General features: G+C 42.6%; 1 protein-coding gene across 3 annotated transcripts in view; it reads left to right on the top strand.

The window, feature by feature from the left end:
* Positions 1-27550, top strand: part of LOC140205282 (SH3 and multiple ankyrin repeat domains protein 2-like) — a 1215789-nt gene that overhangs the window by 538800 nt on the left and 649439 nt on the right. For all 3 annotated transcript variants that reach the window (XM_072272778.1, XM_072272777.1, XM_072272779.1), the window contains one exon: positions 17471-17628. In XM_072272778.1, the coding sequence (XP_072128879.1) occupies positions 17471-17628 (158 nt within the window). The remainder of the gene's footprint in view (positions 1-17470; positions 17629-27550) is intronic.

Raw genomic sequence — 27550 nt, 5'->3', positions numbered from 1 at the left:
TGGCTATCTCCTTGACACTTCCAATTCAGGTGAAGAGTCTCAACCCAAATCGTCAACAGTCCATTTCCCTCTACCAGTGTTACCTGACCTGACCAAAGTCAAAGTCAAAAATCAAAGCTGCTGAGTTCATCCAGCAGGTCATCTTTTTCTTTTGCTAGAAATTGACTAGATTTTCCATTGCAGAGGGACAGAGAGAATGTCTGAAATAAGGTGTCTGATGATGGTGAGAATAACTGAATGTGTTGGCAGTACTGGGCTATAAGAGGCTGAAGAAGAATTTTTGATCACAGATATGAATGTTTGGATGTAAGTAAAAAGAGGAGAGAGAAAAATGGATTTAGAAATAAGTCTGGAACTGCATGATAGGAAACAATATGGATGCATAATCTGGCTCCATGGCTGAGGACTCACTTTCAAGGACTCTGTGGTTTATGTTCTGTGTGTTATTTGTTTAGTTTTTTTATTGTTTACATGATCTTTGTTTTGCACATTGGATATTTGACAATCTTTATTGTGTAGGTTTATTTTCATTGATTCTATTGTGTTTCTTGGTTTTGTGGGTGCCTGAAAGAAAATGAATCTCAAGGTTGTATATGATACTCATACTTTGATACTGGAAATCTAAACCAAAAGCATATATTGTTGGAAATGTTCTGCAAGTCAGACATCATCTATGGGGGAGAAAAAAAAATCAGAAGTGATATTTCATATTGATGAACCTGGGGCAACACAGTAACATAGTGGTTAGCACAACACTTTACAGTACAGGCGACTCTGGTTCAATCCCGCTGCTGCCTGTAAGGAGTTCTCCCCACAACCGTGCAAGTTTCCTCTGGGTGCTCCAGTTTCCTCCCACAGTCCAAAGGTGTACCGGTTGGTAGGTTCACAGGTCATTGTAAATTGTCCCATGATTAAACTCAGATTAAATCAGGGGATTGCTGGCCAGTTTGACTTAAAGGGCCAGAAGAGCCTATTCTGCGCTGTATCTCAATAAACTTTAAAAAATAAACAACATTATTAGAATGCCAGTGACCTGGGTTTGATTCCATTACTCTCTGTAAGAGGTTTGTATGTTCTCCCTGTGACCATGTGAATTTCTCCAGGGTGCTCTGATTTCCTCCCATGTTCCAAAGATGTACATGATAGTAGGATTAATAGTCACATGGATGTAATGGCTTGTTGGGCAGGAAGGGCCTGTCACTGTCCTGTATTTCTAAGAATACTAGTATTTTTTATCAGCACTGAACAGTTCTAATGCAACTGGAAAGGCTTGTTAACTGAAGTTCTTGAATTCACTGTTAGGCCTCAAAGGCATGTTCTAACATTTACTACCATCCATTGACCTGATAGTGCCTTTATTGGAACAGTACAAGAGGCCAAAGCCAGTAAGGGTTTGAAAGTGGAAGAGTTAAAGTGACAGGCAACTAGAAGCTCAGAGTTACCCTTGTGGCATGAGCAGAGGTATTCTGCAGAACATTTTCCCAATTTGAGTTTTGTTCTTTCAATGTAGAGTAATGGTCAAAGTGAATTTAGTATCAAAATACGTATACTGTATGTAACCATATACAACCCTGAGATTCATTTTCTTGCAGGCAGTAGAACAAAGAAATACAATAGAGTCAATGAAAAACTAGCTACAAGCAAATAGTTACAAACAACCAATACGCAAAAGAAGACAAACTGTGCAAATTAAAAACAATAACAAATAAATAAGAAAATAAATAAATTATACTGAGTTGTAGAGTCCTTGAAAGTGAGTCCATCGGATGTGGAATCAGTTCAGTGTTGAGGTGAGTGAAGTTATCTATGCTGGTTCAGGAGCCTGATGGTTGAAGATTTGTATAGTACTGTAAATGTTCCTAAACCTGGTGGCATGGGAACTAATGCTCATGTACCTCATGTCTGATGGTAGTGGTGAGATTATATTGTATCTTCAAATGCTTTTCAATAAACTGGAATGGGTACAGGTGAATCAGTAGTTCATCTGCAAAGTACAAGCAGTGATTCACTTGCTTCTTTTCCACTTTGAGTCCGTGGATGGCTGGAAGGGAAGAGGTAAAAGGGCAGGTATTACATCTCCTGTGGTTTCACAGCAAGGTGCTGTAAGAAGAGTATCATTTGGTGGAGGTGGAAAAGTGACCCAGAACATCAAGAGGGGACAGTCCTTTCATAATGATGAAAGGAAAAGGTGCATTCTTCTGACGATGGTGCATGTTCAGAGGATGAGCGACTGATGGTGGAAGGTGAGGAAAACACACCTTATTCGAGCTAACAGAGTATGCAGTGAGTAGTAGTAGTACTCAAATCAAGTATGATGTTCTCTAAAGGGGTTCTCAGGCCAATCTGGGGTGTTAGGGTAGATTCCCTGCATGGAGAACACCTGTGCGTGACTTTGTTTAGTGTGGAGAGGCTGATACATGGGCAGCCACCACAAGGTCCTTGACAGATCAGGGTCAGATCTAGTGGCATGGTGTGCAAGGTGACTGGGGACCCTTCGCTGCTGTTGTAATGTATCATCAGCCTCCACCAGCTCCACCACTGAGATCTTGGTTGGATCGATCTTTGTTTGGAGCCTCCCTCTTGACCTTACTGCAATGGGTGACCCTACCAGGAGCTAAGCACAAGATGGCTAAATTCCAGACGGCTTCACTCGCAGGATCTCAGGAGCTCACAAGCCTCTCCACCATGACCAGGTGACGATCCCTGGATGGGATACAGTGAGAGCAGAGGAATGCGAATTGGAACACGCATTTTTAAAGTTCTGGCAATTCATGATGGAGGAGGGAGCTCAGCTGAGGGGAAAGGGGCATCTCAAAAGCATGCCTTTCTGGACAGTATTGCCACTACTTAAACCTCTGTTTAGCACTCAGCTTTTAATCAAGTGAATGAACGAGCAAAAGACAACTCCTAACATGCAGTGTATGTGAATAGAAGTACCACTTATTCCTGTGAAGCCTCTTGGGATGTTTTACAGTGTTTTACGCTGCAGAATCTCTGCAAGTTATTGTTACTGCTATTGCTCACATACCAGCGATCTCTTCAGGAGATTGAGAACATATCACCATTAACTCCTGGGGGAGGTGAAATGAAAAATTGGGTGTATTTTGTTTTCTCAGCTGATTCCATTTGCTCAAATAATTGTAAAGCAGAAACAATAACTGAGCAACACACATAAAAGAGCAAGCTAGGGCTTTTCTCTTTGGAGCAAAGGAGGATGAGAAGCAACTTGATAGAGGTGTACAAGATGATAGGCTTAGATTGAGTGGATAACCAAAGACGTTTCCCTAGCATGGAAATGACTAGTACCAGGGGACATAAGTTTAAGGTGATCGGAGGAAAGTGCAGAGGTTTTTTACACAGAGATTGGTGTGTACATGGAACGCCCTTGGCAGGGTTAGTAGAAGAGACAGATAGAACTTTATTGTCATTGCTCAAGACAAGGAGATTGCAGTGCTGTCAGTCCATGCAAAGCAGTTATTTACAATGCATGTGGTATGACTTAATTGTTTTAAAAATCCCATATTTACATGCAACAAGTGACTTGCATAGTCCATGACACTCAAAGACCACTGATAAGCCGGGGTATAGCATTATTCAGCTGCACAATAGGGAAGAATCTGTTTTTCAATCTTATTGTCTTGGCTAAGATGTTTCTGTATCTCCTACCAGATGGCAGGAGATTGAACAGACAACGTCCAGGATGGGGTGGGTCTTTAATAACGTTACGAGCACATTGTAGGCATGGAGAATTATAGATCATCTCCAGGTCAGGTAGTCGAGTCACAAAGATGTGCTGAGCTGACCTGGTCACCCACTGGAGTGCTATGTGACCTGTCTTGCTACAGCTAGAGTACCACACTGTCATTCCATATGTCAGTATGCTCCCTATCACACAACAATAAAGTTCACCAATAATCTTTGGGACAGATTTGCTCTCCTTAAGCACCTCAGGTAGTATAGCTGCTGTTGTACCTTCACTACTATCAAGGTAGATATAGATATTCCTCAGATATATAGCAGAAATGTAGAACTACTGGGGTCAATATATTAAAGAGGTGAAGCAGATACTATCAGCTGAATGGCTTCCTTCTGACTCAATGAACATGAAAACTCCCGTCTGATGCAGAACCTATCAAATCATAGAGTACTACAGCCGGAAAAAGACCATTCAGCCTGATACACCAATCTTAACCAGGATGCCCATCTCAGCTTTCCTGCTGTCCTGCATCCGGCCCATTCCTTTCCTATCCATGTAACTATCCACCGGCTTTCAACACTGTGATTGTACCTGCATCTACCACCTGCTCTAACAGCTTGCTCTATTAACCACCACACTTTGTGTAAAAACAGGTCTCTATATTTCTCCTCTTACCTTAAACCTAGGCCCTCACTTACCCTTGGGTTTAGACAATAACCATCCACCCTATCTTTACACTCTTAATTTTGTAAACCTCTGTAAGGTCAACCCTTGATGCCCTGCGCTCCTGTGAAAATAATCCCACCCTATCCAATCTCTCCAAAAAGCTGAAGCCCTGAATTCCAGGCAATATTCGAGTGAATCTCCTGTGCAAGCAAACTACGTACCTTCTTCACTGCACTGTCCACCGGTGTTGCCATTCTCAGTAAGCAATGGACTTGATTCCAAGGTTCCTTTGTACGTCTAAGCTCACTACCTTTCAATGTATGTCCATCTTGGATTAGACGGCACAAAAGACATTACCTCAAAACTGTCTAGTTTAAATTACACCCAACAGTGTTCAGCACAACTTTCCAGCTGATCTATTTCCCTCTGGGTCCTTAAGCAACCATCCTTGCAATCTACAACTCCACCAGTCTTCGTGTTGTCAACAAACTTGCTCATTGGACCAAAGGCATTCTGATCCAAGTATCCGGGAGATAGATAGCTATATATGTATGAGTTTAAAGAAAATCACAATAGTCATTAGAAGCAGCCAAAATTATTGTATTATAGCTTAATTATTAGAATCAAAATCAGATTTATTATCACTGAAAGATGTTGTAAATTTGTTCTTTTGTGGCTGCAGTAATAGTTAATACATAAAAAAACTATAAGTTACAATATGAAATATATAAAAAACTAAATAAGTAGTTCAAAAAGAGGGCAAAATAGTGAGGTAGTGCTCAGGGACCATTCAAAAATCTGATGGTGGAGGGGAAGAAGCCATTCCTAAAATGTTCGTTGTGTGCTTCTCAGGCTCCAGTGCTTCTTCCCTGATGGTAGTAATGAGAAAAGGGCATGTCCCAAATGGTAATGGTCCTTAATGATGGATGCTGCCTTCTTGAGGCTCTGCATTTTGAAGATGTCCTCAAAGGTGGGGAGGTTGGTGCCCATGATGGAGAGGGCTGAGTCTACAACCCTTTGCAGAATTTTTGGATCCTCGGTATTGGAGCCTCCACACCAGGCATTGATGCAACTAGTCAGAACGCTTTCAATGGTACATCTGTAGAAATGATCTAGAATCTTCGGTGACATACCAAATCTCTTCAAACTCCGAATGGAGTATTAACCACTGGTGTGCCTTCTTTGAGATTGCCTCAATATGTTGGGCCAAAGATAGATTCTCTGAGATGTTGACACCCAGGAAGCTGCTCACCATTTCCATTATTGCTGTCCCCTCGATGAGGATTCGTGCATTTTCCTGACTCCCTCTTCCTGAAGTCCACAATCAATTCTGCAGATGCTGGAAACCCAGGGTAATACACACCAAATGCTGAAGGGAGTCAGCAAGCCAGGCAGCATCTATGGAAAGGAATAAAGAGCCAATGTTTTGGGCAAAAAGCTGAAGTTTTGGGCCATGATCCTTCATCAGGAATGGAAAGGAAGAGGGAAGAAGCCAAAATAGGAAGGTGGGGGTGAGAGGGAAGGAGTGTAAACTAGAAGGAGATAGGTGTAGACAGGAGGATGGTCAATGGGGGATGAAGTAAGAAGCTGGGAAGTGATAGATGGAAAAGGTAAAGGACTGGAGAAGTAGGAATTTGATATGATACAAGAGTGGACCATGGGAGAAAGGGAAGAAGGAGGGGCACCAGGAGGAGATCATAGACAAGTGAGGAGAAGAGAAGAGGTAAAGGGAGGGCAGATTGGGGAATTGAAGACAAATGAAGTGACAAAGGGAAAATTAAAACAATCAATTGTGTATGATTCCAATTAAATTGGACATGAAAAACATGCATTTATTTATTTATTGCAATTCAGTGTTGAATAGACCCTTCCAGCCCTCTGAACCGTGCCGCCCAGCAATCCCCAATTTTAGCCTAACCTAATCATTATACAATTTATAATGACCAACCTACTAACCAGTTGGTCTTTGGATTGTGGGAGGAAATTGGATCATCCAGAGCAAACCCACGCATTCCATGGGACGGAAGTAAATGCTCTTTACAGAGGTCGTTGGAATTGTACACTAAACTCTGATGCCCTGAGCTGTACTAACGTCATGTTAACTGCTACCCTATCATAGCACGCACAGTACATCTGTCCTAATACAGCCATGGTCACGCTAACTGCTACCCTACCATGGCTGCCTCAGGATGGATATATTAGAAAAAATACATCAGTCTTGAGACAGCACTATGACCTGAGAAGTTAGCAGTTCCTCTCCCCCCACAGATTCTGCTAATCCTGCTGAGTTCCTCCAGCAGAATGTTTGTTGCTGCAGATTCCAGTGTCTGCAGTCTCTTGTGCCTGAATACAGCTTGATATGGATTTCTTTTAAACTTTGTCTGTTCCCATGAATTACCACCATACAAAGAAGAGTTCATTTTATGAATTATTCAAGTGGACAGAACAGATGAGTGCAGACACGACAGAGTGAGAGACCAATACCTACCTTCTGGTGATTGCTAGCAGCCAATGACAACAGAAGCTCGGCAATAAATACATGAAGCAGGAGAATTTTTCTTTGTAAAATATGATGTCCAATGACTGGTGTAAACAGTAACGGCATTGGTAAAGCTTGTCAGATGATATTAGCCAGTGTTCAGGGGATAATTGCATGGCATTCTGCACAGGTACGTTCCAATGAGACAGGGAAAGGATGGTAGGGTACAGGAACTGTGTTGTACGAAGGCAGTTAAAAATCTAGTCAAGAAGAAAAGAAAGGTTCAAAAAACTAGGTAATGATAGAGATCTAGAAAATTATAAGGCTAGCAGGAAGGAACTTAAAAATGAAATTAGGAGAGCCAGAAGGGGCCATAAGAAGGCCTTGGCGAGCAGGATTAAGGAAAACCCCAAGGCATTCTACAAGTATATGAAGAGCAAGAGGATAAGACATGAGAGAATAGGACCAATGAAGTGTGACAACGGAAAAGTGTGTATGGAACCGGAGGAGGTAGCGGAGGTACTAGATGAATACTTTGCTTCAGTATTCACTACAGAAAAGGACCTTGGCGATTATAGGGATGACTTGCAGCAGACTGAAAAGCTTGAGCATATAGACATTAAGAAAGAGGATGTGCTGGAGCTTTTGGAAAGCATCAAGTTGGATAAGTCACTGGAACCGGACGAGATTTACCCCAGGCTACTGTGGGAAGCGAGGGAGGAGATTGCTGAGCCTCTGACAATGATCTTTGCATCAACAATGGGGACAGGAGAGGCTCTAGAGGAATGGAGAGTTGCATATGTTCTTCCCTTATTCAAGAAAGGGAGTAGAGATAGCCCAGGAAATTATAGAACAGTGAGTCTTACTTCAGTAGTTGGTAAGTTGAAGGAGAAGATCCTGACAGGCAGGATTTATGAACATTTGGAGAGACATAATATGATTAGGAGTAGTCAATATGGCTTTGTCAAAGGCAGGTCGTGCCTTACGAGCCTGATTGAATTTTTTAAGGATGTGACTAAACACATTGATGAAGGTAGAGCAGTAGATGTAGTGTATATGGATTTCAGCAAGGCATTTGATAAGGTACCCCATGCAAGGCTTAGTGAGAAAGTAAGGAGGCATGGGATCCAAGGGGACCTTGCTTTGTGGATGCAGAATTGGTTTGCACATACAATTCAAAGAGTGTTTGTAAATGGGTCATACTCTGCATGGAGGTCAGTGACCAGTGGTGTGCCTCGGGGATCTGTTCTGGGACCCCTACTCTTTGTGATTTTTATAAATGATCTGGATGAGGAAGTGGAGGGATGGGTTAGTAAATTTGCTGATGACACAAAGGTTGGGGGTGTTGTGGATAGTGTGGAGGGCTGTCAGAGGTTACAGCAGGACGTTGATAGGATACAAAACTGGGCTAAGAATTGACAGATGGAATTTAGCCCAGATAAGTGTGAGGTGGTTAATTTTGGTAGGTCAAATATGATGGCAGAATATAGTATTAATGGTAAGACTCTTGGCAGTGCGGAGGATCAGAGGGACCTTGGGGTTCGAGTCCATAGGACACTCAAAGTTGCCGCGCAGGTTGACTGGTTAAGAAGGCATACAGTATATTGGTCTTCATCAACCGTAGGATGTGGAAACTATAGAAAAGGTGCAGAGGAGATTTACAAGGATGTTGCCTGGATTGGCAAGCATGCCTTATGAGAAAAGGTTGAGTGAACTTGGCCTTTTTTCCTTGGAGTGACGGAGGATAAGAGGTGACCTGATGGAGGTGTATAAGATGATGAGAGGCATTGATCGTGTGGATAGTCAGAGGATTTTTCCCAGGGCTGAAATGGCTAACACAAGAGAACGCAAGTTTAAAGTCGCAAACACGAGGAATTCTGCAGATGCTGGAAATTCAAGCAACACAGAGCAAAGTTGCTGGTGAACGTAGCAGGCCAGGCAGCATCTCTAGGAAGAAGTACAGTCGATGTTTCAGACCGAGACCCTTCGTCAGGTTTAAGATGCTTGGAAGTAGGTACAGAGGAGAAGTCAGGGGTAAGTTTTTTACACAGTGCGTGGAATGGGCTGCCGGCGACGGTGGTAGAAGTCGATACAATTGGGTCTTTTAAGAGACTCCTGGATAGATATATGGAGCTTAGAAAAATAGAGGGCTATGGGTAACCCTAGGTAATTTGTAAAGTAAATACATGTTTGGCACAGCATTGTGGGCTGAAGGGCCTGTATTGTGCTGTAGGTTTTCTATGTTTCCATGATATTAATATCATGATGATTAAAGTACTGAATTAGTATCCAAAGACGAGAAGCCAGAGGATTGAGTTCAAAGTAGGTTAATTGTTCACATGGGTGTAATCGGGTGATGCAGGCTCATTGGGCTGGAAGGGCCTGTTACTGTGCTGAATCTCTCAAAAAATCTCATCATGGCAGCTGGAGAATAAACAATAAGAATCTTGAACAATACCACTCATAATTTTATATACCTCTATCAAATCTCCCCTTGTTCTCCTACACTATTGTGAATAAAATTTCAACCTAGTCCCTATAACTCATGGCCTCAAGTCCCAGAAACATTCTTGTAAGTTTTCTCTGCACTCCTTCAATCTTATTGATGCCTTTCTTGTAGGTGGGTGACCAGAACTGCACACAGTATTCCAAAGTAGGCCTCATCAATGTCTTAAACAACAATATAAACATCTCAACACCTGTACTCAGTACTTTGATTTATGAAATCCAATGAGCCATAAGCATTCTTTACCACCTTATCTACCCTGTGATGGTATTTTCAAGGAATTATGGATCTATACTCCAAGATCCCTCTGGTCTACCACATTCTTCAATGCCCTATTCTTCACTGTCCCATCTCCAGCCATCTCGACTCTGTCTTGCCACTGGATCCAGATGGGAATTGGGAAGAGAGAGTGAGGCTGATGCTGCGCAACTCTCCCGCATTTAAATCCAAATCATGCGCTAGTCTCGACACCATCAAATGGTGTCGAGGTCCTCATCAACGTTGACAATGGACAAACACTCTTCACTGTGTAAGTCTTACCCTGGTTTGGCTTCTCAAAATGCAACACTTCCCAATTATCTGCATTGAATTCCATCTGCCATTTTTCAGCCCATTTTTCCGGCCTTGAATTTGACTTTTGTGACATTGCTCTATGTTAACCGTGATACAACTCTGACATACCTTGAACCTGCTGGGAAGCATATCAGACTCCCTGCCATACCCAGCACAGGAAAGAGAAACTCATTAGTACGATGTAAAAAGAGCAATTAACAGAGGTGAGAGGCCATGCATTGGCACCCCATGAGGTAGTGGCTGGCTGCTGGGATTTACCTGTACTTTTACCAGGGTGCCAGTGATGCAGCTCAGTCTCTCATTCAAATACTGTTTGTATTTTGTTGCACCGCAGGGTTCTGTAGAAACAAACATTATTATTTATTTATACTGCAGCTGCTATCTCTTGCTTCCAAACAGTTTCATTCTCCTTTGTGAAGATTCATTTATCCTTTACCTCCACTGCTGAAACCGACTGTATTGAGGGTCTGTCAGCGGTCACTTAAATACGAAGTTGCTCTTAAAATTATTTGCTCATTTTTCAAGATCAGAGCCATCGTTTTTTGTCTAGTGGCCCATTATCTGAGAGGCTTGCCACATTGGGGATCTGGAGTCACATATAGACCCGGCTGAATAGGGAGGGAGGATCATCTCCCACGACAATGAATCAGATGGGATTTGATGACAATCCAGGCATTTAGTGGCCATCATTAGCTCATAAGTCATTGGAGCAGAATTAGGCCATTCAGCCCATCGAGTCTGCTCCACTATTCTATCATGACTGATATACTATCCCTCTCAAACCTATTCTTCTGCCTTCTCCCCATTTCTCATGACTGGGGGTTTTTAATGCCAGATTATTAAATGCTGTCATTAGCATTAGAACAGGTTTACTATTACCGACTTAATACGTTGTGAAATTTGTTTTGCAGCAGCAGTACCAAGTGAAGACATAACATTTGCAATAAATTACAAATTAAATAAATACTTTATACTTTATACTTTATTGTCGACACTTCACCGACAGGTGTTCCAGGTCCGGGCTGCAGGAGTTTGTCAGTGCCACTGTGTCCGAGCAGCACCCAAATAGTGCAAAGAAAATGAATAACACAGTATTGTTCATGGGTTCATGGACTTTTCAGAAATCTAAAAGCAGAGGAGAAAGAAGCTGTTTCTGAATCGCTGAGTGTGGATGCTCAGGTTAACATATGGTGGGATTTGAACTCAAGTCTCTGGATTGTCATTCCAGTCCCCTAGATTCCTGGTACAGCAATTTAATCACAATTCCTCCAACATGTTCATTTGTAATCCTAGAGTCATATGTAAATGAATTAAGAAATACAAACTCACTTTCAAGCACTGTTTACGCCTCATGCACTCAATATTACTTTAATTTTCACAATTTGTCTTTTGCACATTGGTTGTTGGTCTCTGTCATTTTATGTCTATTATATTTCATTTTTTCTATAAATGCCTGCAAGAAAATTAATCTGAAGGTAACATTTACGTACTTTGATAATAAATTTACTCTGACCTTTAAATAGGCCTTTTAGCTCACATTGGAATCAGAATCAGGTTTTATATCACCGACATAGGTTGTGAAATTTATTGTCTTTGTGGCAGCAGTACAATGCAATATAATAATGGAGAAATTGTGAATTACAATGAGTATATATATTAAATAGTTAAATAAGTAGTGCAAAAATAGAAATTAAAAAAGTAGTCAGGTAGTGTTCATGGTTTCAACGTCCGTTCAGATATTGGATGATGGAGGGGAAGAAGCTGTTTGAGAGTCGTTGAGTGTGTGTCTTCATGCTTTTGTACCTCCTTCCTGTTGGTGGCAATGAGATCAATGCATGACCTGGGTGATGCGAGTCTTTTATAATGAATGCCATCTTTTTGAGGCACTGCTCCTCGAAGATGTTCTGGATACTACAGAGGTTAGTGCCCATGATGGAACTGACTGAGTTTACAACTCTCTGCAGCTTATTTCAGTCTGTTGCAGGAGTACCCCACCAGGCCAGAGGGTGATGCAACCAGTTTGAATGCTCTCCATGGTACAGCTGTACAAGATTTGTGAGTGTCTTTGGTGACTCAAACTCCTGATGAAATATAACCTAATGAAAGTAATTATCTCTGAGACAGTTAGCCCAAGGTTTATCCAGACATTTGCTAATACCATTCAGCATAATCAGGTTTATCATCAATGACATATGTCATGTTATTTGTGGTTTTCTAGTAGCAGGTATATTACAAAACTTGAAAAATAACTATAAGTTTAATAAAAAAACTAGATAGAGCAAAACAGGAAGAGTGAAGTAGTGTTCGTGGGTAAATAAGTATTCAGTGGTCTATTCTCAGATGACCCCGCTGCATTAAAGGGGCTGAACAGAAAGGCAGATTGTTGGGATTGCTTCAGCTTTATAGCAGTCACAGGGAATCAGTGAGGACCAGCATTCTTCAGAGTCAGGGAAGAAAATGGGCCAATGCCATACTTTAATTAAAGTGTGTCTCTGGCCCACTTTCTTGCCTGAGTCTGAGGATTGTTAGTCCACACTGATAATTCTCAATCGTGCACTTCACACACTTTTTGAAATTGTACTGCAACTTTGTAATGGCTGAAACAAAATGGCTCAGAGCAGCCTCTCCCACACAAGCTCTGATTCATGTCTAGTAACACACACACACAATGCTGGAGAAACACAGCAGGCCAGGCAGCATCTGTGGAGGGGAATAAATAGTCAATGTTTTGGGCTGAGCCTCTTCATCAGCACCGGAAAGGAAGGGGCCAGAAGCCAGAACAAAAACTGGCAGGTGAAAGGTGGGACAAGGTGAGGGGATAAGTGGGTGGGTGGGGAAGGGTGGATGAAGTATGAAGCTGGTAGGGGATAGGTGGATGAAGTAAAGGCTGAATAAGAAGGAATCTCAGCCCAAAACATCAACGGTTTATTCCTCTACATGGATACTGTCTGACCCGCTGAGGTCCTCCTGCATTTTGTGTGATTTGCTCTGGATGTCCAGCACCAGCAGAATCTCTTGTGCCCTGATCCATCTTTGATTGTATTGGCAAGTGCTGTAATTGCAGCACTGTAACTTCAACCACATCATCTCGAGAGGCAAATAACAGTTCATGGTGCCCCATGGTAGGGCCTGAAATAATCAATATCACATTAACTGCTTATTTTAAAACACAAACTGTTTTGTTCTCCATGGAACTCTAGTCAATTGACTAGTACCACGTACTGCATTCTCCATTACTAGAATAATAAAAATGGCAAGGCAATGCCTCTGGTCACAGGATGTTCAGATTAATACCTTGTACTTTATTGTCGCCAAGCAATTGGTACTAGAATGTACAATCATCACAGTGATATTTGATTCTGCACTTCACACTCCCTGGATTACAAATATTAAATATTATAAATATTAAAAATAGTTAAAATTATTAAATATTAAAAATTTAAATTATAAATCATAAATAAAAATAGAAAAATGGAAAGTAAGGTAGTGCAAAAAAACCCAGAGGCAGGTCCGGGTATTTGGAGGGTACAGCCCAGATCCGGGTCAGGATCCGTTCAGCAGTCTTATCACAGTTGGAAAGAAGCTGTTCCCAAATCTGGCCGTACGAGTCTTCAAGCTCCTGAGCCTTCTCCCGGAGGGAAGAGGGACGAAAAGTGTGTTGGCTGGGTGGGTCGTGTCCTTGATTATCCTGGCAGCACTGCTCCGACAGCGTGCGGTGTAAAGTGAGTCCACGGATGGGAGATTGGTTTGTGTGATGTGCTGTGCCGTGTTCACGATTTTCTGCAGCTTCTTCCGGTCTTGGACAGGACAACTTCCATACCAGGTTGTGATGCACCCTAGAAGAATGCTTTCTACGGTGCATCTATAAAAATTAGTGAGGGTTTTAGGGGACACGGCAAATTTCCTTAGTTTTCACTCTTAGGAGCATGGTTTATGTATTTGTAAAGTACTTATCACCCACCTAAGAAGTATATCAGTGGCTAGGTACACCTTTACATCTGCTGATTAATGCAAATATCTAATTGGCCAATCATGTGGCAGCAACTCAATGCATAAAAGCTTTCAGACATGGTGAAGAAGTTCATTTGTTGTTCAGACCAAACATCAAGAGTATGTAAGAAATGTGATCTAAGTGATTTTGACCGTGGAATGATTGTTGGTGCTTGATGGGGTGGTTTGCATATCTCCAGAAACTGCTGATCTCCTGGGATTTTCATGCCCAACCATTTCTAGAGTTTACAGAGAATAGTGCAAAAAACAAAAGCATCCAGTGAGTTGCTGTTCTGTGGGTGTAAACACCTTGTTAATGGGAGAGGTCTGAGGAGAATGGACAGAGTGGTTCAAGCTGGCAGGAAAACGTACTGAAGAACATCTCTAAATGCACAACACATAGAACGCTGAAGGGGATTGGCTGCATTTGCAGAAGGCCACAAACATACACTCAGTGTCCACTTTATTAGGTACAGGATATGTCTAATAAAGTGGCCAGTGAATGTATTTCAACCAATAATTTCATTTTTATGCTACAACTATCTCAGGGAGATGGGCCTTACAGCTGTTTTGAAGATGGCTTATGGGATGGGAGGGTCCTGGGAGGAACGTTACTTTCCTTGAAAGTGAGCCCCCTCACATTCAGGTTCATGTACAGCTCTTTATTCTACATCAGCATTAACAAAAGTAGTGTCACCACTCTGCACCACAATGTAAGATTACGCAAGGTATGGCCCCAATCTTCCCATTCATGCCTTGGGGCCAGCAGCAACATGGGGTGGAGACTGTCAGCTCCACTGCCTGTGTGACACCATGAGGAGATTCCGCTCCGCCTCGATCTCCCCCACCATCTTCCCTCAACTCAGATGCAGTCTTCCCATTCCTGAAGTGCAGCTGGGAGGTTTAACTTAACTGTTCTGACACCATTCACAGTGGGCAGTGCATGAGTGACGTGTCATCCATAGGCATCCATAAGCTACACACTTCCTCCAGCATTGCATGTATGTTGCTCAGCAAATACACTTCAATCTATCTATCTAAATATCTAATAGACAGTATTGTAGTATTATAGTTCGTATTTATCTATCTAAATACCTGAACATTGTGGGCATGCTCTGTTGGCATTGGAATGTGTGGCGATCGGGCCGGCTGGTGGTGCAACGACATCAGTGCCGGACCCGGGAGCGGAGGTTTCTGAGTTCGACACTAGTTGGGTCCGCCCCCGAGTACGCTTTCCATCCGTGCCGGGTTGAGTGTCGAGATCGCAACTCGACCTCATAAAACAAAGGGAAAATACTGCGAAAATGTCTGTGTGAAGAGTGGCACGCCACACAGTCTCTCTCTCTTGCTCCGCGCCTTGAAAAAAAGCCATGAAAAATCCATTGTCACGGACGCACGCACGGACACGCAGACGTGCATGCGCGCGCACACACACACACACACACATACACACACACACACACAGACGCGCACACACACAGACTCGCACGCACGCAGACACACACCAAAAAAAAGGAATGTGTGGCGACACTTGCAGGCTGCCCCCAGAAGATCTTTGGGTTTTGTTCGTTGTTAATGCAAATGACGCACTTCGTTGTATGTTTTGATGTGCATGTGATAAATAAATCTGAATCTGAAATAGGCACCACAATAAAAGGTCCATAAAGCAAGGAGGCCCTAGTTTTACCAATTTCTTTGTGCCACTGAATTTGAGGCAGAACATCTTTAGTACAACAAATTGGGGGAATTAAAAGTCCTATTTCTAAGTGGTTGTTTCTCTCCAGTCAAGTAATTGACTAGAACCCAAATTCCTGCTGTACTTTTCACATTTCCTGAGAGTTGAGATGATGGCAAGAACCTCTGCAGTGATGGATGAGGTATACTCATCTTAAAAAGGTTATTGCTTGCATTAAAATAGTTCATGCTAGCACATAAATTGGTGAGCTAAAATTAGCATGAGGAAAGGCAAAGAGACGGTGCTTAGTAGAGGACTCCCTCTACTCCAATGTCTTATTGCCTCACAAGGAGAAGGCACACTGATATTGGCCTATTTTCCTCTGAAATCTAGGTTGGTGCAGCTTTCAACATCTGTGGCCCTGCTGAATCTTGGGATGGTGTGCTGGTTTTGAACACAGACTCTGTTACGGTTGCTCTCACCTCAGAAAAATGTGTGAGTTTAAAGAAGAAATTGAAAGACGAAAAAAGTAAAATGGCACATCCAAATATCTGAACTAAAATCAGAAAAACCTAGAGACCCTGATCATCTGTAAAGAGAGAAACAGGGTTAACATTTTAAGTTGCAGAACGTCATCGAAACAAGTTGGTAAAATGAGGGTGATCTAAGAGCAAAACACACAGAATGCTGAAGAGATGTAACAGGTCAGGCAGCATCTATGGAGAGGAATAAACAGTTGACATTTTGGGCTGAGACCCTTCATCAAGACTGAAAATTAAGAAGAGAAAGACAGAATAAGAAGGTGGGGAGAGGGAAAGGGGTACAAGCTTGGCAGGTGATAGGTGAAACGGGGTGAGGGGGAAGGTGGGTGTGTGTGGAGAGCATTCTGTCAGGTTGCATCACCATCTGGCATGGGGGCAGCTACTGCTCAGGACTGAAAGAAGCTGCAGAGGGTCATAAATTTAGTCGGCTCCATCTTGTGTACTAGCCTACAAAGAACCCAGGACATCCTCAAGGAGCGGTGTCTCAGAAAGGCAGCGTCCATTATTAAGGACCTCCAGCACTCAGGGCATGCCCTTTTCTCACTGTTATCATCAGGTAGGAGGTACAGAAGCCTAAAGGCACACATTCAGCGATTCAGGAACAGCTTCTTTCCCTCTGCCATCCGTTTCCTAAATGGACATTGAACCCATGAACACTACCTCACTTTTTTAATATACAATTATTTCTGGTTTTTGCACGGTTTTAATCTATTCAATATACATACTGTATACTGTAAATTGATTATTTATTTATTTATTTATTCTCTTCTTTCTTCTTTCTTCTTCTTCTTCTTCTTCTTCTTCTTCTTCTTCTTCTTCTTCTTCTTCTTCTTCTTCTTCATCATTATGTATCGCATTGAACTGCTGCTGTGAAGTTAACCAATTTCATGACCCAAGCCAGTGATAATAAACCTGATTCTGATTCTAAAGAAGCTGGGAGGTGATGGGTGGAAGAGAGAAAGTAATGTAGAAGAAATCTCAGCTCAAAACATAAAAACTGTCCATTTCTCTCCATAGACGCTGCCTGACCTGCTGAGTTCCTCCAGCATCTTGTGTGTGTTACTGTGGATTTCCTGCATCTCTGATGTTTGCGTGGATGATTTGAGTTAATGTTTCAAGTCATCCTCATTTTAAGGACCTACTCTGATGAAGGTTTCCAACTTAAAATGTTACCTCTCTTTTTCTTTCCTCAGATGCTGCCTGACCTGTTGAGTGTTTTTTTGGCCATTGAAGTTTCATCATAATATGTTTTTTTTTACCATTATGTATCCTTAGAGCCTCAAGGATATTTGTGGCCTGCAGAATTATTAATGCTGTTGCCATTGTTTGTGTTTTTTTATAGTCCTGCCATTATTAAAGAAGCTGCCTCAGGATTGGAAAGCCAGGGATCCAAGCGTAAGCTTTATAGCGCAGTGCCTGGAAGGCAGTTTATCGTGTTGAGGTCCTATCAGCCTCAAGGCGATGGGGAGATTCCTCTCAACAAAGGAGACAGGGTGAAAGGTTGGTACTCGTTTTCTTCTTAAAGAATGAGCTCAGAACATATCAGACTGGCAGAAATGCACAATGCAATAATTTACAAGTTTAAAGCCAATGACTTAAGTTAGTCCATAAATATCTATCATTCAGGGACACAAACAAGTAATATGATGGCTGGTGTTACTGTTTGATTATTTTAACATGAACGTAACCTTCTAGGTGGGACAGTAGCATAGCAGTTAGCTGCATCACCATCTGGTATGGGGATGGGGGAAGCTATTGCACAGGATTGAAGTAAACTGCAGCGAGTTGTAAAATTAATCAGCTCAATCATGGGTACTCATCTACATTGTACCCAGGACATCTTCAAGGAGCAGTGTCTTAAAAAGGCAGTGTTCATCATTAAGGACCCCCACCATCCAGGACATGGTTTCTTCTCACTGTTACAATCAGTAAGGAGGTACAGAAACCTAAAGGCACACACTCAGCGATTCAGGAACAGCTTCTTCCCCTCTACCAACCAGTCTCTGAATGGACATTGAACCCATGAACTTTACCTACTGTAATTCACATTTCCCCATATTATTATGTATGGCATTGTACTGCTGCCACAAAGTTAATAAATTTCACAATATATACTGGTGATATTAAACCTGATTCTGATTCTGATCGCGAACGATGTTTGATTTCTGCTGCTGCCTGTAAGGAGTTTGTACATTCTCCCTGTCACCGTGAAGTTTTCCTCCATGTGCTCTGCTTTCCTCCCACATTCAAGAGAAAGAGAGGCAACATTGTAAGTTGGAGACCTTCACTGGAGTAGGTCCTTAAATTGAGGGTAGGGTTGGTGAGTTTTGGGCATACTATGTAGGTGCCAGAAGTGGGACACCCTTGTAGGCTGACCCCAGAAAAATCCTCTATGTTAGCCTTTTACACAAAATGACGCATTTCACTGTATGTTTTAATGTTTCGATGTGCGCGTGACAAATAAAAATAATCTTTCATCTTTAATGGCCTGGATGGTGGGAATGTTTGATGATGGATGGTGCTTTCCTGAGGCTGTTCCTCCTGTAGATACTGCCGCTGTTGGGAAGGGATGTGTCCATGATGGATTGGGCTGAATGTCGAGTCAGGTTTATTGATGAATGCACAAGTATGCTGAGTGTAGGTACGGTGAAGAACTTGCAGCATTGACATAGGCATGTAGGTTCTGACCACACACACAACATAAATTATACAAGTGAGGGAGAAGGCCAACGATAGAGATGGGAATGGGTAACCAGAATCTTAGGGTCATGTGTGCAGACTGAATATTAGTGTTTTACAAATTGTACACAGTATTCTGCAATTGTATAGAATCTAAATCATGATGATGATGAGGCCTCTGTCATTCAATGTCGACCATGAATGTTGCATCCTTGCTGTTGAGATATGAAAAGCCAAGGCAGTACGATATGGAGAGCAAGCTGGGCCCATGTAGCAAGCTTCCTCTCTTCAAGCATCTGATGAACCCAAAGGAATGGTAGAGACCGATACAGTTTTTAAAATTTATTCATTTACAGGATGTGGGCATCGCCAGCTAAACCAGTATTTATTGCCCAACCCTAGTTGCTCTTGAGAAGGTGGTGATGAGCTGCCTTCTTGAACTGCTGCAGTCCCTGAGGTGTAGGTAAACAAACCAATCTTCCGTCCTTGGACTCACTTTACACTGCACGCTGTCGGAGCAGTGCTGCCAGGATAATCAAGGACATGACCCACCCAGCCAACACACTTTTCGTCCCTCTTCCCTCCGGGAGAAGGCTCAGGAGCTTGAAGACTCGTACAGCCAGATTTGGGAACAGCTTCTTTCCAACTGTGATAAGACTGCCGAACGGATCCTGACCCGGATCTGGGCCAAATATCCGGACCTGCCTCTCGGTTTTTTTTTGCACTATCTTACTTTCCATTTTTCTATTTTCTATTTATGATTTATAATTTAAATTTTTATATTTACTAATTTTTACTATTTTTAATATTTAATATTTGTAATCCAGGGAGCGGGAAGCGCAGAATCAAATATCACTGTGATGGTTGTACGTTCTAGTATCAATTGTTTGGCAACAATAAAGAATAAAGTATAAGTATAAGGTATACCCACAGTGCTGTTAGGGAGGGAATTCCGTGATTTTGACCCAGTGGCAATGAAGGAACAGCGATAAGTTTCCAAATCAGAATCAAGAGTGACTTGGAGGGGGATTTCCAAGTGGCGGTGTTCCCAGGTATCTGCTATTCTCATCCTTCTAGATGGTAGTGGTTGTGGGTCTGGAACTTTGGTGTGTTGCTGCAGTGCATCTTGTAGATAGCACCCACTGCTGCAACTGTTCATAGTCATACTGTATTGATCCCGGGGGAAATTGGTTTTCGGCATCAGCATGATGCTGTTCAGCATCAGTAGCGTCATAGGAGTTGCCAATCAGCATTGAACACAACGTAAGACTGCCTTAGGGAAATCGGCTCCAGATTTTTCCCTCTGGGCTTACTCCCAAAGCCTTCCCCATGAGTGGGTTTAGCGGCAAGGCAAAGGAGGTTTGAGATCAGAGTTTTCCTTCTTTTTGATGAGCTGCCAACCGTGGCTGACGAGCCTCATCTGCCCAAAGCGAGTGGTTTTAAGGCACCAGTAACCTGCCTTTGCCACTTCTCCTGTCAGTAGAAATGGCTCCGCCGGGCTTAGTACCTAAGTCACATGTGAAAGCTAGGAGCCTTATTTGTCAAAGGCTATTTGAGGTGCATGCCATTGGGAGCATTTAATAGGTATTGGGAGCTTATCCCCACTACCACCACTGGTTATATCAATCTTAAAGAACCAAACCAAACCAACCTTAAGGAATTAAAATCAGAATAGGGTTTATTGTCACTGTCTTAGATTACATGAAATGTGTTGTTTTATGACAGCAGTACAGTGAAGAGATATATAATCACTGTAATAATAATAACAATAAATAAGTAAATAGCACAAAAAGAAAATAGTGAGATAGCAATTATGGATTTGTGGACCATTCAGAAATATGATGGTGGAGGGTAGAAGCTGTTTGTACATCATTCCAAATCAGATTTAATAACACCGGCATATATCGTGAAATCTGTCATCTTTACGGCAGCAGTACAATGCAATACATAATAATAAAGGAAAAATATCTGTGGAATACAGTAAATATATATTTATATTAAATAGTTAAATTATATAAGTAGTACAAAATAATTTTTTTTTAAAGAAGTCATGAGATAGTGTTCATGGGTTCAACATCAATTCAGAAATTGGATGGCAAACAGGAAGAAGTTGTTCCTGAATTGGTGAGTGTTTTTCCTCCAGACTCCTTAGACCCGTTCTGATTGTAGTAATGAGAAGAGGGCATGTCCTGCGTGATGGGTGTCCTTAATGATGGACACCACCTTTTTGAGGCATTGCTCTTTGAAGATGTCCTGGATGCTACAGAGGCTAGTGCCCATGATGGAGCTGACGAAGTTTACAACTCTCTGTAGCTTACTTTGATCCTGAGCAGTAGCCCCCGCCCCCCCCGCAACCCCCCTGTATACCAGACAGTGTGCATCTTCAGGCTCTTGTACCTCCTCCCCAATGGTAGTAACAACCAGTCCCAATACCAGGACTAGTGAAGGGTCTCGGCCCAAAACATTGACTGTTTATTCTTCTCTATGGATGCAGCCTGACCTGCTGAGTTCCCCCAACGTATTGTGTGTGTTACTCAACCAACTAACTCTCAGACTTGAAGGACTGAAGGCCCACCTTTTCCCACATCCCTTTCAGAATGTTGCAACTGTGCTTGCTCCCCATGCACCACAACTATATGGCTAAGCACAACTTCAATACCATTTATGACTGGTTGGTTGAATCACAGGTGGTGCTTGATTTGCCTTAGCATGACTTCAGAAAAGAGTAACTGAAACTGCTGAAGAAAATAATACCTTCTGATTACGCCTACATGACACATCTTTTCTGCACAGAACCATAGGATGAACTTGATCCTCGAATAGGTTCCTAACTCTAGTCGGAGTCATTGAGCACTACAGCACAGAAAAAGGCCCTCCGGCCATCGAATCAGTACCAAAATATTATTCTGCCTAGTTCTATCGACCTGCACTTGGACTATAGCCCTCCAACTCCTCCTAACCATGTACCTATCCATATTTCTCTTAAGTGTTGAAATTGAACCTACATCCACCACTTCCACTGGCAGCTCGTTCCATACTTACACCACCATTTAAGTGAAGAAGTTCACTTTCAGGTTCCTTTTAAATATTTCACCTTTCACCCTTAACCCACGACCTTAAGTTCCAGTCCCATCCGACCTCAGTGGAAAGAGCCTGCTTGTATTTACCATTAAACTCCGCCTAAAGTCCCAACAAGCCCCCTTCACTTTTTAAATCTCACGCTTACTCACCAGAAGCAACGGCTCACGTAATCACAAGCTTGGTGATCTCAAGCTAAGAGAAAGTCACTTGGAGTACCAGCTACGTCATGAATTTGCCTTCCCCATCAAACATTCACTTTGAATGTGCTCCCCAAAGGCATGTTTAAATGCTATGTTGACCTTGAAAAATCCAACTACAAAAGTCTGCTCTTTTTTAAGGGAATACAACCTGTAAACATCAATAGTTTAAAAAAGGAGTGAACTGCCTTTTACGACATCTCTGATTTTCTGTTCCTTTCATTACAAAGTTCCTTCTTTGCTTCTATATGTGATTCAGTCACCTCAGCTGTTAATTTAGTTGAGAGTGGCAGAACAATCCTCTGGAGGGACTCTATAATGAACTAGTATAAACCCTGAGCAGCACCTACAGATAATTGTAGCTCCCTATATGTAACTAACCTCAAAAATGTCACTGTTTATATTGCTGCGCTTTATAATGTGGTCTTTATTAATATCCCACTGCCAATTTAAAGGGCCCCAGTCTCATTATGTGAGTCATATGTTGAATGTTATTTCAGGCATGATGTCATAATATTGCAGCATTATTCTTCTGAGCCACTGCTCCCAAAGTAACACTTCATTTCCAGAGCACAGGATGTACCAGAAATAAACCGTCCCTGTGGTTCTAGGCTGTTGCTCCAATGCAGTGCAGAGGAGTGCAGCATTGCATTGCAGCATTGCTGCTTTTAATTGTAATTTTAATCTGAAGCTGCAACTTTCTCTCAGGTAGATGGAAATGAGCCACGGTATTATTTTAGAAATACCAGGAGGTTCTCCAATAGTTAATTCTCACCTAACATTGTTTAAAACAGTTAACCTGCCCATTATTACAGCAATAAGATGGTAACCAATTGTTAGGATTTTTGAAATATATTTCAGCTATTAAATTTTATAAATATTTGAAAATATATATCAATGAAGAAATAGTGTAAATATTTCACATTCGTAGTCATCACATTCAGTAAAACAAGAGATTCAGCAGATGCTGGACTTTGCACAGTACTGTATATAATGTCTTTCCAGTTACCAAATAACATTTAATCCAATGAGCTAATACAGAACTAAGTACTCTTACCTATGTTTCCCAACCACCTTCCTATTTTAACCAATACATAATACAGTGCAAAGGTCTTAGGCACGCTCGCTATATATATGTGCCTAAGATTTTTTGCACAGTATTGTAAATGCTAGAGGAACTCAGCAAGACTGGCAGCATCTATGGAGGGGAATAAACAGTTGCCATTTCAGGCCAAGACCCTTCATCTGTACTGAATGGAAGGGGGGAGAATCCAGAATAAGAAGGGGGGAGAGGAAAGAATACAAGCTGGCAGGTGATGTGATACTAGGTGAGAGGAAAGATGGATGGGGGAGAGGGGATGAAGTGAAAAGCTGGGAGGTGATAGGTAGACAGCTTTGGACCAAAACGTCTTCATTCACCCCTTTTCACCTGACTATCGCCTTCCTTTGGTTCCCCTCCTTCTTCCCTTTCTTCCATGGTACTCTGTCCTCTCCTATTAGATTCCTTCTTCTTAGTCCTTTATTGCTTCCATCTATCCCCTCCTAGCTTCTCACTTCACCCCCGTCCTCCACCCACCCGCCTTCCCCCTCACTTGGCTTCAGCTATAACCTGCCAGCTGGTACTCCTCCTCCTCTTCCCACCTTCTTATTCTGGCTTCTTCCCCTTTCCTTTCCAGCCCATATGAAGGGCCTTACCCAAAATGTTCACTGTTTCACCCCACCTTAGATTCCGCCTGACCGATGGAAGGCAGATTACTATCTGAATGGTGTGAAGTTAGCAAAAGGGGAAGTACAACGAGATCTAGATGTCCTTGTTCATCAGTCACTGAAAGTAAGCATGCAGGTACAGCAGGCAGTGAAGAAAGCTAATGACATGTTGGCCTTCATAACAAGGGGAGTTGAGTATAGGAGCAAAGAGGTTCTTCTGCAGTTGTACAGGGCCCTGGTGAGACCACACCTGGAGTATTGTGTACAGTTTTGGTCTCCAAATTTGAGGAAGGACGTTCTAGCTATTGAGGGAGTGCAGTGTAGGTTCATGAGGTTAATTCCCGGGATGGCGGGCTGTCATATGTTGAAAGATTGGAGCGACTGGGCTTGTATACACTAGAATTTAGAAGGATGAGAGGGGATCTGATTGAAACATATAAGATTATTAAGGAATTGGACACGCTAGAGGCAGGAAACATGTTCCTGAAGTTGTGGGAGTCCAGAACCAGAGGCCACAGTTTAAGAATAAGGGGTAGACCATTTAGAACGGAGTTGAGGAAAAACTCTTTCTGTGGAATGCTGTGCCTCAGAAGGCAGTGGAGGTCAATTCTCTGGATTCTTTCAAGAAACAGTTAGATTGAGCTCTTAAAGATAGCGGAGCGAAGGGATATGGCGAGAAGGCAGGAAAAGGGTACTGATTGTGGATGATCAGCCATGATCACAGTGAATGGTGGTGCTGGCTCGAAGGGCTGAATGGTCTACTCCTGCACCTATTGTCTATTGTCTATTGACCTGCTGAGTTCCTCCAGTGTTTTGTGTGATGCACTACCTTCACCAGTGTTAATTTATTGTTTTAAACCATAGCACCATTGCCACTTACGAGGAGATACGCCCTTTATCTCTGAGGAGATATCACTGATGAGGTACACCCTTTCATTGTTTTAGGGGCCTCATGAGGATTTTGTATCTGCCTCACTGGGTTCTGATTTTTTAACCCACTGGGACTCCAGTTTTTCTGCAGTTTAATTATCATTCAAACCATACAAAGGTACAGCTGAACGAGACAGTGTTCTTCTGGGGCAAGGTGCAAAAACATTCAAAATAGCAAGAAAACTACAAAATAGTGAGTAACATTCAAAAATAGCCAGCAAAGAAGCATATTCACTTGAAAAAAACATATATATATAGTCCTAGACCCTGAGCGACAATGTCCAGTAATCGATGTTATAGTGCCCTGGCAGTGTGCAGATGCAGGCAATCCAGCTTGTCATTGCACCACTCAAACACCAGAGGGCAGCACTGATGGGGGAAGGCCAGGCCCCAGCCGAGCTCAGCCACATTGTAGCACTCCTGTGTCTCTCACCTGGTCTGCAGTAACAGGCAAGCCTGAGGCTTGAGGCCTAGATCTCAATAGTTGCATCAAATTGAATCAGCGAGGAATATACTGGCCACCATCACCATGCTTCTGGTGTCAGTATAGCATGCCCACAACTCACTAACCCAAACCATACATTTTGAAATGTCGGAGGAATCCTATGCAGTCACAGAGAGAATATACAAATTCCTTACAGACAGTGGTGGGAATTGAACCCTGATCTTAGATCTCGCACAATAAAGTGTTCTGCTAACTGTGCTTCCCCGATGGAATCTAATGATGATCTAATCAAAGCAGACTACTCTTGTCAAAACATCAGGGTACAATGAAGTTCCTTGCTTGAACAAAGCTCACAGAGTGCAAACTCCTTACAGACAGTGGAGGGAATTGAACTAGGTTCTCGAGTGCTAACTGCACCGACCAAACCTTATCCACCTGTGGTGCTGTCTTCAGGGATCCTTGGACAGGTAAAAGATTAAAGAATTGAAAGATTAATAATGACTAGCTTTATTTGTCACACTGTGCAAAAGCCTTGAGCACATTAATATAACTCGGATGCATAAATCTTTTGCACAGTACTGTATTTGTCATTATGGAGCGGAAAGCAAGTTTGTGAATAGGCGTGAGCAAATGATGTTGGGAATGGTGAGGGTGGAGCGCCACAGGTGTGGCGTGGGACAGGCGGTGGAGAAGGGGTGCCAGTGGTGGGGTCGGAGGTGGCACAGGTACAGGCACATCCGGCCCTGAGACACCAGGCAAGGTCATTTGATTCCAAGTAATTGGTTTACTGATCATTACAGAATGTCTCTCTAGTGCTTCCCACTCCCTCCCCTCTCCCTTTCCCTTTTCCAAAACATGATTCTCCTCTCCCTGCCCCCTCCCAGCTCGCATATCAGAATCAGGTTTATCATCACTCGCATATGTCATGAAATTAGTTTTTTTATGTGGCAGCAGTATAGTGCAAGACATAAAATTGCTATGGTACTGTGCAAAAGTCTTAGGCATCCTAGCAAGACATGTGTTCAAGACTTTTGCTCAGTAGGGTTATTCGAAGTATACAGGGTTGTAAAAACTAGACTCCACCTTCACCCTCTGTCGCCAGTCACCAATTTGCCAAATTGCCCTCCATAACTAATTCCAGAAAAGATTCCAGTACAAATTCTGCCTAGGTTGAAGGTCAGTCAGAGATATGGCAGCTCCTTTGTACTGGGAGCAGGTAAAGGGAATTACAGAGGCATCAGAGAGGAGCTTGCCCAGGTGGACTGGAGAAGGCTACCGGCGGGCATGACGGCAGAGCAGAGATGGCGAGAATGATTCCAGGAATGAAGTGATTAACATTTAAGGAGTATTTGGCAGATTTGGGCCTGTACTCACTGAATTTAGAAGGATGTGGGGGGATTTCATTGAAACCTACCGAACGTTGAAAGAACTAGATGGGGTGAATGTGGAGAGGATATTTCGTATAGTGAGGGTATCCAGAGCTAGAGGGCACAGCCTCAAAATTGAGGGGCAACCTTTTAGAGCACAGGTAAAGAGGATTTTTTTTACCCAGAGAGAAGTAAACCTGTGGAATGCTCTGCCACAATCTGCGGTGGAGGCCAAGTCCGTGGGTATATTTAAGGCAGAAGTTGATAATTTCCTGATCGGTCAGGGCATCAAAGGATATGGCGAGAAGGCCGGTGTTTGGGGTTGAGTGGGAACTGGGATCAGCCATGATGGAATGGCAGAGCAGACTCGGTGGGCTGAATGGCCTAATTCTGCTCCTATGACTTATGGATCCATTAACACGTTGGGCATTTGGCCAGAGTATCCATCAGAATCAGGTTTATTATCAATGAAACATGTCCTGAAATTGGTTGCTTTCTGGCGGCAATACAGTGCAATACACAAAAAATGCTATAGGTTGCAACAGAGGCCTCCGTTGGTTGGGGTGGACCAAGGATGTGGTGTCCCAACTGTCTCCATTCAAAATGCAAGACAGCATGCAAGCTAGTGCAGTACGACATGGAGAGCAAGCTGTTGCCCATGTGGCAGGCTCCGTCCTCGCCTCACAGCTGATGAATCCGAAGGAACAGCAGAGACCGACGCAGTTTGGCACCAGCGGCATCGCAGGAGTTGCCCGTCAGCGTTGAACTCAAAGTAGGACTGCCTCAGGGACTCCAAGTTACAGTAAGAAATATTTTAAAAATATTAGTGCAAAAAGTGTGGCAGTGTTCAGCATCCTATCCCCGAACCCTTGATCTGGCCAATGACTTTCTCATAGTCAATCTGCTATTGAAAAAGAGGTTCTAAAAATATTTAAAGAGATGTGAGAAGTGGTTTTATATTGTCCACTTATTATCCTGGAGTAGATGTTATGTGCATCAGCTACAAGTGCCAGCTA

Source organism: Mobula birostris, chromosome 11, assembly GCF_030028105.1.
Source record: "Mobula birostris isolate sMobBir1 chromosome 11, sMobBir1.hap1, whole genome shotgun sequence".
Classification (NCBI taxonomy): domain Eukaryota; kingdom Metazoa; phylum Chordata; class Chondrichthyes; order Myliobatiformes; family Myliobatidae; genus Mobula; species Mobula birostris.
This window is presented reverse-complemented; position numbering and strand designations above follow the sequence as displayed.